The 15,910-nt window shown below is 32.0% G+C and overlaps 2 protein-coding genes across 5 annotated transcripts; one reads left to right on the top strand and one right to left on the bottom strand.

The window, feature by feature from the left end:
- Nucleotides 1-700: 700 nt before the first annotated feature.
- LOC116769458 (sodium-dependent transporter bedraggled) lies at nucleotides 701-9,279 on the top strand. Of its 4 annotated transcripts, XM_061522679.1 has the most exons (16): nucleotides 702-865; nucleotides 1,012-1,050; nucleotides 2,071-3,118; nucleotides 3,844-3,974; nucleotides 4,101-4,382; nucleotides 4,451-4,632; nucleotides 4,800-4,937; nucleotides 5,521-5,755; nucleotides 6,057-6,274; nucleotides 6,473-6,667; nucleotides 7,011-7,235; nucleotides 7,497-7,564; nucleotides 7,665-7,791; nucleotides 7,901-7,933; nucleotides 8,177-8,364; nucleotides 8,796-9,279. In XM_061522679.1, exons 3-16 carry the CDS (start codon nucleotides 2,118-2,120, stop codon nucleotides 9,181-9,183), a joined length of 3,411 nt encoding a protein of 1,136 aa, XP_061378663.1. In that variant the 5' UTR covers nucleotides 702-865; nucleotides 1,012-1,050; nucleotides 2,071-2,117; the 3' UTR covers nucleotides 9,184-9,279. The 4 variants fall into 4 exon arrangements, with proteins under 4 accessions (XP_032516451.2, XP_061378663.1, XP_032516449.2 ...); XM_032660560.2 differs by having other exon boundaries at nucleotides 701-1,050; XM_032660558.2 differs by lacking the exons at nucleotides 702-865; nucleotides 1,012-1,050 and adding an exon at nucleotides 1,818-2,003.
- Nucleotides 9,280-9,774: 495 nt separating this feature from the next.
- LOC116769640 (cell division cycle protein 20 homolog) lies at nucleotides 9,775-15,584 on the bottom strand. Its single transcript, XM_032660782.2, has 10 exons — nucleotides 15,151-15,584; nucleotides 14,911-15,017; nucleotides 14,539-14,706; nucleotides 14,363-14,456; nucleotides 14,054-14,283; nucleotides 13,472-13,618; nucleotides 12,134-12,261; nucleotides 11,711-11,858; nucleotides 11,361-11,560; nucleotides 9,775-11,267 (listed from the first exon to the last, which is right to left on the bottom strand). The coding sequence occupies exons 1-10, from the start codon at nucleotides 15,410-15,412 to the stop codon at nucleotides 11,168-11,170; spliced, it is 1,584 nt and encodes a 527-aa protein (XP_032516673.1). The 5' UTR covers nucleotides 15,413-15,584; the 3' UTR covers nucleotides 9,775-11,167.
- Between the last annotated feature and the right edge of the window lie 326 nt (nucleotides 15,585-15,910).

Genomic DNA, 15,910 nt, shown 5'->3' with positions numbered 1-15,910 from the left:
TACCATTCTTTTAAGATAACTAAAGATGTAATTAATTATGTTGGCTTGGAAAAAAATAACAAAATTTAAAAACAATTACTATATTTTTGTAGTATAAATATTATTATCCTCATATTGTACTTTAACTACAACCTAGGAGCATTTACGGAACCATCAAAAAAATAGAGCCCCTGAATACAGAATTAATGAAGTAGTAACTGACAATAATAAAAAACACTTTAGTTGATTGACTTTTATCTACATAAAAAAAGTTCTGTTTTTAATATCTAATATTATAAATATATATTTGGACTTTATTCACGGAAAATATATTTTAAAATAAAAAACAAACACAAAAATTGTTAAATGTTTACGATAAGAAAATTGCTGTTATTTGTAAACTTGTCCAAAACAAAAGAAATCAAGCAGTCTCTAATGTTTGCATATTTAACAATATGATTTCATTTTCATATCCAGATCGGAACAATTATACTTGTATAAGGAAAATTACTCTCCTCAACATTTAAACTTCCCAGAAATGTTTATAATGCCATGCAATTTTTTTTGTTTATTTTAAGTACATAAGTAAACTATTATATTCATATAATTATCGTATTTATTGCCAATTCTTATTTAATTTTACCAAATAATACATAGTTATACCTATAAATCTTTATACTCTGTAGATTTCTTATGTCAAGTTGAAAATTTGTCATTTTCATACAAAGACGTAGAAGGCTGTAGGTAGTAAGTACTAGGTACTTGTACTGTGAATTGTCTAATGCCACAGCTAAATGTCATAAGTCATTACTCACCCTTTCATTAATAAGTAATCTCTAAGTCAGTGATCATAAATAATAAAAGAAAACGAGTACAATAATTAATAGTGAGTTAGTTACAATATATATCTTGTAGCTTTTTATGTGTACATAGAATTTTTACATCGTATTCTAGTCATAAGTTTTGCTCAGTGCACTTTCTTACAATCAATATGGCATCAGAAAAAGTTATATAGGATTGTTTCACCTTTAGGATGGAAGGTTATGGACAATGCAGTAAACAAATAAATAGGTAAGTCTTATTATACATTTACTTCCATGTTTCCAATCATTTATCTTATACATATACTATACTCTTGAATTAAACAGTGCCATATGCAATTAGATAGATAAAAAAGATAAACTGTCATTTGCTTTAAAGAAGTTTCTATTTTTGTGGAATATACATAGTTTCCCAGATGTCTCACAATATATCTGAATATCTTTTTTTTTATTAATATAGAACAAGAATTTATAAATATAATGTAAGGATAAACTTATAGTTTTCAATAATATACCTCAACAATTCTAGTACTGATATAAACAGTACTGTAAAATAATAAGTTGAAAACAAAGAAAGTACAATAATACTTGATACTATCATCTATTTGAACACTTAATTACAGCTATAAAGATTGTACTGAGAGTTTATAAATAAAAAAAATAATTTTGCACACTTATTCATCTCTCATTTATTACTTCTTATTAGTAAACAAATAAGGAAACAAAATTAATTATAATTTAAATTTTATATTACTGGAATATATTTATTATTTCTAGAAATAAAATATTTGTTTTCTATATCAGATTTTATTTTTATGAATCTTATTTTTCCTAGACAATATACAGTTTTGGTAAAGATTTTATATTAATTAATATTTATAACAATTTCCTTGTCTTTAACCTTTATAATACCTTTATTATAGTGCCAGTGGATTTCTTATAGTGACATTATTTAGATAAACAAGCAGGTTAAACCACCTCAAGGCTTTGTCTTGTCCTAATTATTAAGAACATTAATGAGTCATACACTTGGAACAGATTACATGCTTACTTCACACTATACTGCTAATAGTTAGATGTTATTCACACATTTTCATGATAATAAGATTCATTAGTCTTAAGTCTATTTGTACAGCAAAATCCATACTGTGCTGAAGTTTTTAATAATGTTGAAGTTGTGGAAAATAGTGTTAGGAAAACTATGTGGGTTTTAATTGGCATTTTAGGTTTGTTCAAGTTGAAATGTAGTTGAAAACTATGTTTTTTTCAGGGTTTACACCAAAGAGAGCTGGTTATGACTTAGGTCATGCCATAAAAATGGAAACGATTGCAATGGAAGAGGGTAGGTATGAACAAAAGGAAAGTTTTCCAGGAAGTAGTGGTATTGACAGTGATACATCAAGTGTATTTGAGAGTAATGAAAGTAGTGAACAAATAAGCGAAGATGAAGAAGATTTGAAAGATGACCTCACAAAACATTTACCTATATTTTATAAGTCTGATGCAAACCATGAATCACATAACAACATCACAAACAATGAGGAATTTCAAGCAGCCGCTCTTGGTCAGTTTATGGACATATTAAATGATTTAGATGAAGTTCTAGATAAATCCCTGCTTGCATGTCTTGACGATGGTACTAAATCTTTAGACACTGACGAAGAGGATATTATCTGTAAAATAAAGGAATGTATAGTGGATACTGAAAATATATCTGAACATTTAGGATCCCAGAACTCTTTAGATGATGATACGCAAGTCGTGTGCTCCGTTCTTCCGTCTTCGACAGCATCAATAGATGATTTAGAACTTTCACAATGTGCTCCCATTTCACGCAATAATCTCATCCGTTCGAAAAGTTTCTCTGAAATTCCACGAAATCATACACAGTTTACCACCGCTCAGGCTTTAGAAAGGGCTAATACGGTAAACAACACGCTAAGAAATTCAATGAGAAGATTAGATCCTATAGTTCTACCAGCTATAACAAACCAGGAATCTGAACCTCTTACACTGCCCGTCATATTGTTTTTGGAGCATCATGTAAATGCGCGACCAACAAGTTCTCCTATACAATTGCAAGTGACCGCAGCAAATTTAAGTAGTGATGGGAGTTCCGGTCCACTCATAGTTGGAAGACGGACACTGTTAATGAACAGAGCGTTATCATTACCGTCGCCTGTTGATAGTGATATCACGACTAATTGGAACGAACGAATATCGAGAAGTCTAGCGAGAAGCGCAAGTGCATCTAGTTCGTCAGAAGATTCACTGCCAGGGTTAGCAGCTGTAAATCACAGTCCTGCTTCTGACGACCGGTAAGTGTTAAAATTAATCAAATAGATTTGATATATATCCCTCTATAATTTATAGTTATATAGTGTATATGTTCTAGGAATTATGGAATATCGTTAAGACCATAATGCTCCAACGATAGTATTATCATTAAGTACTTCTTAACTTTCTTTAGGGACCCCTCTTGATAAAGGTGTGCCTACCTATCTACAAAACTAAAATGTGTTTAAGTGTGTAAAACGTTATTACTTTTTAATAAATTAAACCTGTAATAAATTTCTATTAAATTGATTAATGAAAATCGGTCTTTACGGTTAATTTAATTCTGTAATTTTTGAGTGAAAGCTAGTATTTTGCTAAAATCACATAGTTTCTCTTTTTTATACTTTTCATGTCTCGTCAAACAATTGTGATGATAAAAAACAATGATATTTTACGTAATTTCCTACCAGAGCTTTTTTTTAAGATGGTAATTGTCGTTTGTTTATCGTTTTGTACAATGCAATTGAATATAAATTTAAATAGACCTTAATTTTTAACCTACTATCTATTGGCCTTGCATGTTTCATTTTATTCGTCTTCAAGGACTCTTCAAGATATTCAAAAACTGTGTTAAGTAATAAATATATAGAACAAATTTATCTGTTTCTTTAGTGTAATATGACCTAGGTAAATTTTCCGTGACTGCATTAAAATTGAGAGTTCGTTAGCAAAAACAAATTATATCATAATTTCAAATATTCTTTAGACATGAGGATGCTGACATGCCCCCGTTTGGAGTTTGGCCGCATAGAATGAGCGCGATGCTAGCGTGTTTCAGTTGCACGATAGGAATATTCAACATCTCAAGATTTGCCATATTTAGCGTTAACTTTGGAGGTACGTAGATTGCAACATTTGTAATACCAAAAAATAATGAAACGTCGGAAGACAAGTCCTTGATGTAAAAAGAATAGTAAAAAACTAGGAAGAAGGAATTAAAACATTTTGTTTATTTACTTTCAGCCAGTTTTATAGTGCAATTTATTATACTATCATTAATAGTAGGTATACCATTGTTTACATTGCACTTGTGTTTGGGTCAAGTTTTGGAATCCGGGCCAGTTGACATGTGGAAGATATCTCCAATATTCCAAGGTGTTGGTATATCATTATTGTTAACACAAGCTGTTATTGGGATGTATAGTATAATAGGATTGTCCTGGATATTCGTTTACTTCAGAGATTCCTTTATAACATCAGATGATAGATACAAATGGGCATTACCAAATGAATACAACTTTGACAGTAAGTTGAATCAAATATTTTATAATAGATCATTGTAGATGATGTTCTAAATTATATTTAATTTGTAGGTCACAGAAATAACACTAAAATATATGAGACACTGCCAAAGTATTTCCATACTGAAGTGCTTCAAAGAAATGTGAATTCAAACAGTTTTGGTACTATAAAGTTTCAAGTGGCATTCAACTTGGCTGTTGTATGGATGATAGTTTTTGTTTCTCTCAGCAAAGGATTGAGGTCGTACGGCAAGGTGAGCTAATACTAATTACATTTACATACAAATTGCATGATCTGAATAAATCTTGTTGCTCAATATTCTTTTACAACTAGCATGCAAAATATTAATTAAAACATTGCATGGAGATTAAAATTTTATAATTAGATTTGAATTATAATTTAAATTTTTTTCCTTTTCAGGCCGTGTATATGTTGATATTTTTACCTATCTGTGGTACTTTAGTGCTTTCTATCAAACTATTGACTCTAATACCTTATGATACTGTGACCAATATATTCCCTGAGACTGAATGGAGCGAATTTTTCATAAATAGTAGTGTGAGTGATATTTATTCAATGCCATTGCTATATTTAGATACTTTACAAACTGACATAATTTAATATTATGGGTCACAATTTTTGCTACTATAATATGAATCCTTGAATTAATTCTGGGCAAATAATGCTCAAGTTCATTGAAAATAAACTAGACGAAACCTCTTAGCATTCAACGGATTCACCGTGCGGGTGCCGGGTCCATCGCGTTGCAGGGAGAGGAGCTTCAACAGTGCCTGGGACTTGCGACCCAGGTGTAGGTTTAAGGGGCCCCTAACTAACGCGCGTTAAACGCCCACTGTCCAAGCTCCTCTCCCTACCTAATCAAATTTGAAAAGAACCTACTAGGACTGCCTTCGAAATACGTTCCAAGAATGAATTGATGTGAGTTCTGGACAGGCACAAGTCTTTTAGTAGGTTGTAGAGAGATTTAGATATTTGACCGTCAAATCCGATTTGGGGTAACAAAGTTCTTATATACTATTCTACATTAGGATATTAATGACTTTGATCACTTAAAATACTTGTAACAAGGTAAACTTTCTAAGTAAGTTATAAGCTATTAATAAATTTCTCTACATTCCAGAGTTGGGCTGCCGCTGCCCAAGAGACTTATCTGACATGGGGTTTGTTGTCAGCTTGTGTGATGCAGTTGACTACACACAAACATCCGAAACACAAAACACATCTTATACTACAACGGGAGAGCGCATGTATAGTTGTGTTCACCATGAGCGTTCTATTTTTAGGAGCTTTCCTTGCTAATACATGTGTCGTTATATTGAAGAGTTACGGTTTCACCTACGTGCCTAGTAGTTTCGGTATGTTTTTTTAATTATTTACTTATATTTTTATCGACATTATTTTATGTGTTTTAATTAAATAAATACATTTTGGAAGTTATCTTATCTTATTACGAAAATTATAAGTCTCCTTTTTTTTATATTGTTTGATCTATGTGGTACCTCGGTGTTAATTTCTAAATGGATAACATTTCTAACTATAAGTAAATGTAAGAGCTCCAGTTAAAGTCTTAATATTATTTAAGTGTTGTATATATTTCTAGCTGCCTCAGAATGCGGTAGTATTTTTAAATGTAATTATCTGTATAATTATTTTCAGAGACAGTTAAATCATCACAATTCTTATGGCCAGTCTCGGAACCGCTACCTGGTAACACAGTATCAACTCCCTTGCGGTATATGGGGCATTATGGGAGTCTGGTAGGAGTTACAGTATGGAAGACTGGTAACATTGCAAGAACTTTGAGTGGTTGGCAGCCTTTACAACTGGCAACACAGATAGTTCCTGCAACACTGGCTGTGCTGCCGACAAATTTTGTAAGATTGTACATCAGTTTTAATTCTATTCCTAATAATAATATATGGGTCTTAATACTTCGTAGTGAAATATTATTGATATAATGCTTAAGGAATCTGTTTACATTAACGTTACGATAAATATTCTTTTTTATATTAAAAGAATATATGTATAATGTAGGTTCTAAGTAAGATTTATTCATATATATTTAATTCCAGCTGTCACCAGCGTGGGCTGTGATATTCTACTTCATCTTAATAATGTTTGGTATAGCCCAACAGCTTGCTATATGGCATTGCGTCATAACAGGAATCATGGCTATTAACGCTAAGGCCCTCAAAGTATGGGAGACGACTATAACTTTCCTAAGCTGTGTTTTTGGTCTCGCTGTGGGATTGCTTTTATCTACTGATGTGAGTATTTTGATATGATTATTTTTATATAAACTTCTATCTATACAAATGAATTAAATATGAGCAAAAAAAACGTCTTTTTTCTAAATTCATCTAGATGTGTACAACGTAGGTATATGATGTATAGATCAAAATAGCATACATTGCATTTTGTTTTGTTACGGCTAATCTTTGTAGCGGTAGGACCGGTTTTGGCGGTTCTTTTATAAGAAGATAGTTGATGTGATAGGGAAAAACTAAACTACTTTTATTTTTAAAAACCATATATATTTTAATAAATTAAAATTTCTGTAAGATTTCTACCATAGCTAGTATATAACTTTGATATATGTTTAAACCGCAGGCGGGGATACGTATAGTACATTTCATCGACTACGTGTGGGTGGGATGTTGGTGGCAGTGCATAGTACACGTGTCGCTAGTCGTGGGTGTGTTCGTGGTACGAGGGCGGCCGTACTCGCCGGACGCGGTGGTGGGGGCGCTGTACACCGCGGGCTCTCGTCTGTCCGCCACACTCGCCGCTCTATTAAGTTTCACGTGGACCGTGGTGCTGCCTGTGTTGCTCTGTGTACGTTTATATGACCTATAATGTTAGTCGCATAGTTAAATAGATAAAGTGTTACGGGGCTGGCTGTAGTCAACATAATCAATTATTGATTAAATTGTAAAGAATTTTGAGTCTCAAGAATATTAATTCATTAACCAAGTTCTGTTCTCATATTTAACAAAACCCCATCCTGCTTGCATCATTATTATTCGAATTTTAAAAATTTGAACGAAGTAAAGCTTTTTCATAAAAATATTAAAATAGTGTATTTTTGTTTTTCAGGCAATATGCATAATGGATTTTCGGACTGGACAGCAACGACAATTGTACAGTTGGCGGAAACCTATCAGGTAATAAGGTTACATGTTTTAATTACTTTAAACAAATCTGAAATATATTGACAACTTATTTAATATTGAATATATTTAATTTATTATTATTATTTTATAGTTACTGGCCAATATGGACACGCCAAGTGGCAGTTTTCTTACAGCTGACCGCACTTCTGATTGTACCTGTAACAGCTTTCGTACAAACTTGGATATACATATATAAAGGACCTACAGATATATTAGAGGTGGGTGATTGTTTGTTTATTATTTATAGAGACTTATTAGAAAATATCAATATATATGGAGACATAAACATATAATAACTAATTGATTTCAATATGTATACGCTGCTAGGATGACGAGTCCATCATTTGCGCCGATGACCCGGTGAGGACCGCGTCTTGTTTTAATAATTATATAAGTGTATAGTGACTGTGAACTATGATTGAAAAAAAAAGAACGCGACAAGTATAATGAGTTTAAAAATTAAAAAGATGTTTACGTAGTTTATTATATTTATCACTTAACGCTTGATATGTATTTTTTAGAGAACCAAAGAGTTTTTCTGTATTATTTATTTATTATCTATCTGTCTGTGTATTTTATTTATTTATGTATTTTTTTCAACAGAGAATTCAGAATCTGTATCGTCCTCGTATTGGTTCGTCGGGCTCCACGCCGATTGTTATCGGTGCGGTTGAAGATAGGCCTTCGCCCCCCGACCCTCCCCCGAAATATACGCCGCCGCCATCATACTCGACCGCCACGGGAGCCCGACTTATGCATACCTTGAGGCGGAGCTTTAGAACACTAAGGAGGTAAGTTCTCAATTAAACCTCTTCTCAACCAGAAGTTTGTATCGCCTAATTAAATACGGAGTTCTTACAGTCTTCCATATTTATGAATGTAGACTTTGGAATGACAAAACTCCAAATGCTTTGTATTTACTTCGACGACGTAGACTCGTTATAAAGTACTGGCATTAAAAGATTATATAAACAAGGGGCCGATGTAAGATAAATATATATTTTATTCCATATTTAAATTCTTGTAGATGTATATGAAGATGAAGTCAGTATTTTCTTGTTTCTAGTAAGTTGTAACAAAATTGTAGAGGATAACAAAAAAAAAAAAAAATCATGTCTTTTGAAATTCTATTAGTAGTTAGATTTGAAGTTGACTTGTGATCCCAACATTTAAAAAATTGTGTTTAAAAACCATACAAATTACTTATATGCATTTTTTTCAGAATAACATCAACACGCGAGGAGACGGTCGATGAGACATCACTACCCATCACACTGAGCGAGAGTGTCGACAGACAGCCGCAGACTAGCGACCAGCGGACCTTCACACCGGTGACACTCACCGACGAGCCGGATACGACACGACAAATCCGTCCGACGTCCTCACGACAATCGCTCACACTCACAAGGGATTACCTCAGGCGATCCTTCGTCAGGAAGAACGACTCCAAAGGCATACGGTCCAGCTTACGAAGAAGCTTCAAGTACGGTGGTAATCTGACGACCAGCCACAAACATTTGGTGAGGGATATTGAACCAATATCAAACACTGTAGCCATGTCCGCCATGACCGAACCCTCTCATACAAGGAGCTTGGGATCCGTCTTATGACTTGACAGTATGTAATTAACGGTCTCAATAGATTCCCAATATTTTTTTGGATCTTTTAATGAAAACAATTTAATACTTAATAAGCATAAATCCACATTCCGGATTTCATTTTAAATGTGATTGAAGAAATCTCACGAATTAGTTAACTTTATACAATTGTTTTGTTTGATAATGTAGATTACAATGTTGGACACACGTTATGTGATAGAGGAAAGTTAAATTTAAAGGTATTTTTTAAAATTACTTGTTACAAAAAAATATCACATTTATTAAGTATTTCCAATTTACTCAAGCATTTTTTTTTATTTATCTTAAAGCATAATAACAATAAAAAAACATTAAGCATATTAATGATAAAAAAATCTCAATATTATTTTTAATTTAAGCATAAAGTATATATGCCTACATATATTATACTACATTTTATCACTTCAGTTTGTACTTATTTAATTTGTAAGTTAGATTTTTTAATAATAATAATAATAGGTACTTAAAACAATAATGAATTGAGCTTACATAGTAACGAGGCAGTTTATATTTAATAAGTTTTATACAAAAAAACTTAGTAAACGTAGTTTTTTTAGACAGCAATGTGTTCTTATTAACTGTTAGGTTATGTTACTATTCCGTAGTCGACCAATAGAACATCCCTTATTTGATCCCTTGATTTTAATATTTGGTTCAGGGGCGACTCTCTGTACGTCTCTTTGTTATATATTTTTGTGATATATTTTCTATTAAATTTTAGCTAAATTTAGTTTTAACGACATCATTATTATTGTTACAACACCAAACCTATAGAATGTTAAGGTACATTAAATAAGGTTATTAATAATTTCTTTTAGATTACTGCATTTTTGTATGGAATAATTAGTTATTAGATGAGTACTTAGTTATAAAAATATTTTTTTTGTGGATGATTTTTATGTATGAAAATATGAGTACAATATTAGCCTAAGAGCTGCAATAGATATTTTTAATATGTATTCTAAAACAAATTATTTGCACGCATTAATATAATTTTAAATCAGTAATGTTCTTCATAATGAATTGATGTTGTTTAAGACTGATTGATGATTGTAAAGATCTTGCATCACAGCTAATGTATTTATTTGGCATTTTATTTTTATCTTTACATATTACATTTGAAATGGAATGTTAAAAATGTTTGAGTTATGCCTGAAAATGATTTTTAGTTCCTTATTTTGCATTTAAAAATTATTTCATCGTTTTAAACACTTATGTTTAGTTCTAGTCAGAACATGGCTTCCATAAAATTTGTCACTGTAACATCACATATAGTTTTAAATTAAATTTTAACTATACATACATATATTTTGTCCAACTATCACATTTTTCATTTACATTCCAATACTATTTTACTATTAAATAATTAAACTATTACTTTTTACAAGTTGTTTCATTTTAACAGCAGTTTGAATTGTAAGGTAAGTATAATGAATTTCACGTCAGGATATCTTTATTTCAAAATAAAATAACAGTCGGTAATTAAAATGGTCACAAATCACAATTCACTCTTAAATCCATAGAAAAAGTAGAAATTAACTAAGTACGTAATATTATTACAAAGTTCATTAAACTAGGAAGCCGAGGTAATGAAATGTTAGAACAGAAAAGAACGAAAACGTGAAGAGCAAAAGAAAACTTATTATATTGTTTGATTTCAAGAGAAATTTTCATTACATTTTACGACCTCAACTTCGTCCGCTCCGTCGAAAACGAATAAGATTCAAAAAGTTTTAACAATAAACTCATGTAAACAATATTATTACAATACCACGTCGTTACATAAATAAGCTATAAATTGTCGTTTATTTTGAACTGAGAATAAATTTCAAACTAATTATAAACGGTTATTAGCAATGTACTAGATAAAAATCTAGTAAATACTTTTCAATATTTACTTAATTAACATTATAAATAATCACAATGTGTCAGTCATGGGAGATGTTTGAGAACTAAATCATCTAATCAGTGCATTCATGTTAAGAAGAGATTTAGCCGCCTTGGAGTCTGTGGCTTCTTTCTTTTTAGTCGGATCCAGCATGAAGCATTTCCAAAGCCTGAAATAAATATAAAGAAATAGAGTTCGAATTGTTTTACCTTTCCATTTATTGTATACATGCACACACACACACACACACAATAGTACATACCTTAGCGTCTCGTCAGCGCCAGCGGACAGTACGGTGGTACCGTCTGGTGACAGCGCCAGATGCAACACCCGTGCCACGTGTCCGCTCAGCTCAGCGACTCGTGTCAATGTCGGATACTTCCATATAACCAGCTGGTTGTGAGCGTACCCGTGACCGGATACAAGCTCCTTGTAGTGAGTACTCCATACTATTGAACACACCTGACGGAAACAATTTGCGTTTATTAATTTAAGAAAAGAAGGTAACATATTATTACAACATTATAAATGTTTCCATGTTCTTGATTTTCTCACAAAAAGGTTGTGGTATGAATGGATTCTAATATTAGAATCTATTATAGCCAATATTACCTGAGACTTAGTATCCACGGTGTTTAAGTTAGCTCCTGTATTGACATTCCAGATCCGTATAGTTCTATCGGCAGTTCCTCCACCTGAAGCTAGAATGCCGGAACTCCAAGGGCACCAAGCGAGACCCTTCACTGCGGCTAAGTGTTGACTGTAAGAAAAAAAAATTAATGGAAAATATCGATAAAGATTTTAGTACACGAGCAGGATTTGATTCTGCACGAGAGCTTAAAGTGGCAAAACAGTTGAAACGCGATATTCCAGAGTTACAGGTTCGGATCCTCCTGATGAGTGAATTTTCTAATGTAACCTTCTATATATAATAATTCTAATTAAAGTGTAATAATGTTAAACACGATTATACAAATTATCAAGGAAGAATGTTGCAAAAATGGTCATATAAATCTATGTATTGCTGAGACTTACTTGAATGAGTATAAGTATTGTGGTTGTGTATAATGCTGTCCCTGAGCTATGGGCCAGATGTTTAGTAAGTTGTCATTACCACCCGAAGCCAGGTACTTGCCGTCTGGTGACCATTTCAGACCACAAATCTGTAAAACAAAGTTATTTATTGCATGTTCAAAGTATAGAAAATTTTGGATGTCATAAAATATGCTCGAAATTGTTATGAAGGTATTTTTTCTTTATATATATATATAAAGAAATACATACATATATATACATATATATATAGTGTATAAGTACATTGTCGTTAAACAATTTTGGCCCAAGGCTTAGTAGTTTGCTCGAGCATAATGGTTTATATGTAAGCTAATTTTTATTTATATAAATGATGTTTTGCAAGAATTTGAAGCGTTTCTATAAATATCTTTTCTTTGTCTTTCGCCTCTATTACTCAAGATAATTTTTCAGTAAACCTTCCGATTAATCAATTTCAACATTTTTCAGACACATTTTTTACTATATCGACATACGAATGAAAACAGTACCTCAATAAAAGTAATCGCTTAAGGAATTTTCGGTAGTTCATACGTTGGTCATATAAACTCGTATATTTTGTATTGATATAGGTAATAACAATAGAATCATTTGCTCAGTATTTACTCAACTACACAGTAAAAAAAGTCACATTACTTTTAAGTAATAAAAAAGATTTAAAATACACTATTGGAACACAGGAATTAAAGAGCATAAAATAAATTTATACTTAAATATTTTATTCTATAAAAAAAAATTAATATAAAAAGAAAATTGTCTAAAGAGATAATAGAACAACGCTATCATCGGTTGTCTCGTATCCATAAACAGCTATCGAACGAGCAAGGAATGCGTCCGTTGCCGCTTATTTATGATTTGTTCTCAAACAAATTGATTGTCTTTGCCAGACACCGATCTGCTCAATGAAACAGCAGATGAGAGAATGATTCGTCTCAATAATATGCGCGCCCGCGATAAGAGAAGACTGACAAATGCTGGATAATTTAAAATCAGCAACAAATTTTTAGTATTCCCTCAATATTTAAAGAATCACAATATAAAAATTTGACCTGGTGACTACGTTACCACTTGGGGATTGCAACTTTTAGATAAAAAAAGTATTTTTTAAATCGGTTCAGTAGTATTCAAGAAATCGGGGAGTATTCGGAAAGAAAAAGATTACCAGGAATAAGAACCTCCCCCTTTTTAGAAGTCAAAGTTGGTTTCTATGAAAAATAACTAAAACGAAAATATCTGTTCTTTGTAAGTCACAGATAATTAAATTTAATTTAATTGTAAAAATAACTATAATTGCCAGCCAACCTCCTGTGTGTGAGCACTAATGGTGGCCACAGCATGATCTCTTTGTCTAACGTCGTGGTGTACAATGTTACCATCACGGGCACCACTTGACACTACATACAAGTTCCAAGCCAGAGAACCCACTCGACCTGTGTGACCATCCATTGTCTGCAAATAATGATCATTTATTTATCTTAACTTATCGTCGCACAGACAGAGTCGCTTCATACGTACATGCTATATCAGCATGTATGTATAAAGCGAGTCTGTTTTGAATTAAAAAAATTTATTAATACCTTAGATGTTAAATAGAATGCTGTTACTGTGTATGATGCTAAACATAATGTGTTTCTATTTTGAGAATCTTAGCTTTCTCACATTTTTTATTTCTAACTGGTAGTTCATTAGATTTATTTTCAGAGCTTCATATGAAATGTGTAATTTAGCATACAAAAATATGATTTTGAATTCACGCAAGTAAGGTGAACTTTCAAATTTTTGTTTTTCAAATCCTATGACGCGACGGTGTGAATACGTCAAACATTATGAAAATTACGAAATATATAACATTGCTGCTTTAAAGTCAGTTTGTGTGTAACTTACCCTCAGCCTTTTAATCTTCTCACAATCCCACATCTCCACAGTTGCGGATGAAGTGCCGACCGCCAAATGTGATCCTCCCCCTTGAACCCATGACACTGAACATACTGTTTCTGAACCTTCTAAAGTCAATAGTTGTTCTATAAGGCCCGTGCCAGCATTCCACAAGTACACAGAATTCCCAAGAGCTACAGCCAATATATTTGATGCACTCCAATCAACAAGATTTAAGTCTGTTAATGTAAAAGATTGATTATGAAAGTATAACTTAAAAAATATATATGAGTAACAGACATTATATGGTCTACTTACAATAATCATCTAATATATCAGGAGCATCAAGAATTCTATCGGGTCCCTGAGGTATATATCGGGTTGTATTTTTGACTGTTGATGGGACTTTAGCCTAAATAAAATAAAACAAAATTATATATATATTATTATTTTTAAGGAATAGAGGTTTTCTCTAAGTAAATTAAAACACTTACTTGAGAATACACAACACGTAATCTATTCTGATAGCCTTCAGGTGCAGCGGGGGCTTTGCAAGTGTATTGTAACATCCGTCCCGGTTCATTGTCAGAGAGAGCACGTCCTATTGCTTCACTGGCTACCGATGGTGCTGTTTCTTCTACTTGGTCTTCTTCACGATTTAACTGTTTATTATTAATACTATCATTATTCTCTTTGTCAAATTAAATTAGGTAACTATAAATAATGTAGTTAGTCTTAGCATAAAAAAGTTTAGAAATCAAAGAATTTAGTCTATTATGAAAACAATTACATTTATTTTTATTGTTATGACTTATGTAAAGCTTTAGTTTTGAAAATTATTTTGTATGTTGTCAAATTATACTTACCATATAGTGGCACAAGTCATAGTTAGAATTACTTCGTGATGGAATAAATCTATCAGCTTTATTAGGTGTCTTAGCAGCTTTGTTTGGAGTGGGTGTGGTCGACCGACCTAGAAGTTTGTGTTTAAAATAAGTAATATCATAAATAGTTACTAGAAAGCACCAGGACTATTTTGGATCCTTTGAATATAAAAGCCTGTTTATTTAATAATTAACTATTAAATACAATAGATTACACATTACCTGGAGATTTACTTTTGCTCTTGCTCTTGTTATCATTTCTGGTCGGTGTTTTATTGTTGGTCGAGAGTACACTATTGTTGTAACTTTGATTACCAGAAACCGAAAGTTTTTGTACGGATTGATTAATAGAACTTATACTTAATCCTGGGTTAATATTTTCTTTTGTATTTTTTTTTGCAAAACGTTGTGGAGGTCCTCGAGTGAGGGGTCCGTCGATTGTTGCTAAACTGATAATTTCGTTGCGGTAGTTAAATTGTGCCATGTTTTTTTCACTTTAGAGTATTGAGAAGATCAATTACACAAAAGAAAACAATAAATGTTTCTAAAAGAAACAAAATTTTAGTACAGTCAATAAATCTTTAACGCATATTATTCCCTACAATAATTATTAAGATAAATAAGTCTACTCGCTTTTCGAGTTGATCAAAATTTGACAGTTATTCGAAATACGTTAAAATTTAAAAATTTTGACAGAACTTTGTTCAGTGTTACAATATAACACACAGATAATTTATAAACTAGGTAACAATCCTTCGTTTGCACGGTTGAAGGCCACATTTAAAACAACTAACCTACAACCCTTCGTGTTTTCTCCACACAGTACTCAAGATTATAATTCGTCCAACAAATAAAAACCTTGATATTGGCAAAATATTTCACTCATCCAGTGCGAATGAAGATATAGCTTTAAAAAAAAACAGGGTAATGATATAAGAACGAGACATAGCTTAAAAAAACTAAGGGATAAATAAATATTACG

This window comes from Danaus plexippus, chromosome 14 (assembly GCF_018135715.1).
Source record: "Danaus plexippus chromosome 14, MEX_DaPlex, whole genome shotgun sequence".
In the NCBI taxonomy this organism is placed as follows: domain Eukaryota; kingdom Metazoa; phylum Arthropoda; class Insecta; order Lepidoptera; family Nymphalidae; genus Danaus; species Danaus plexippus.
This window is presented reverse-complemented; position numbering and strand designations above follow the sequence as displayed.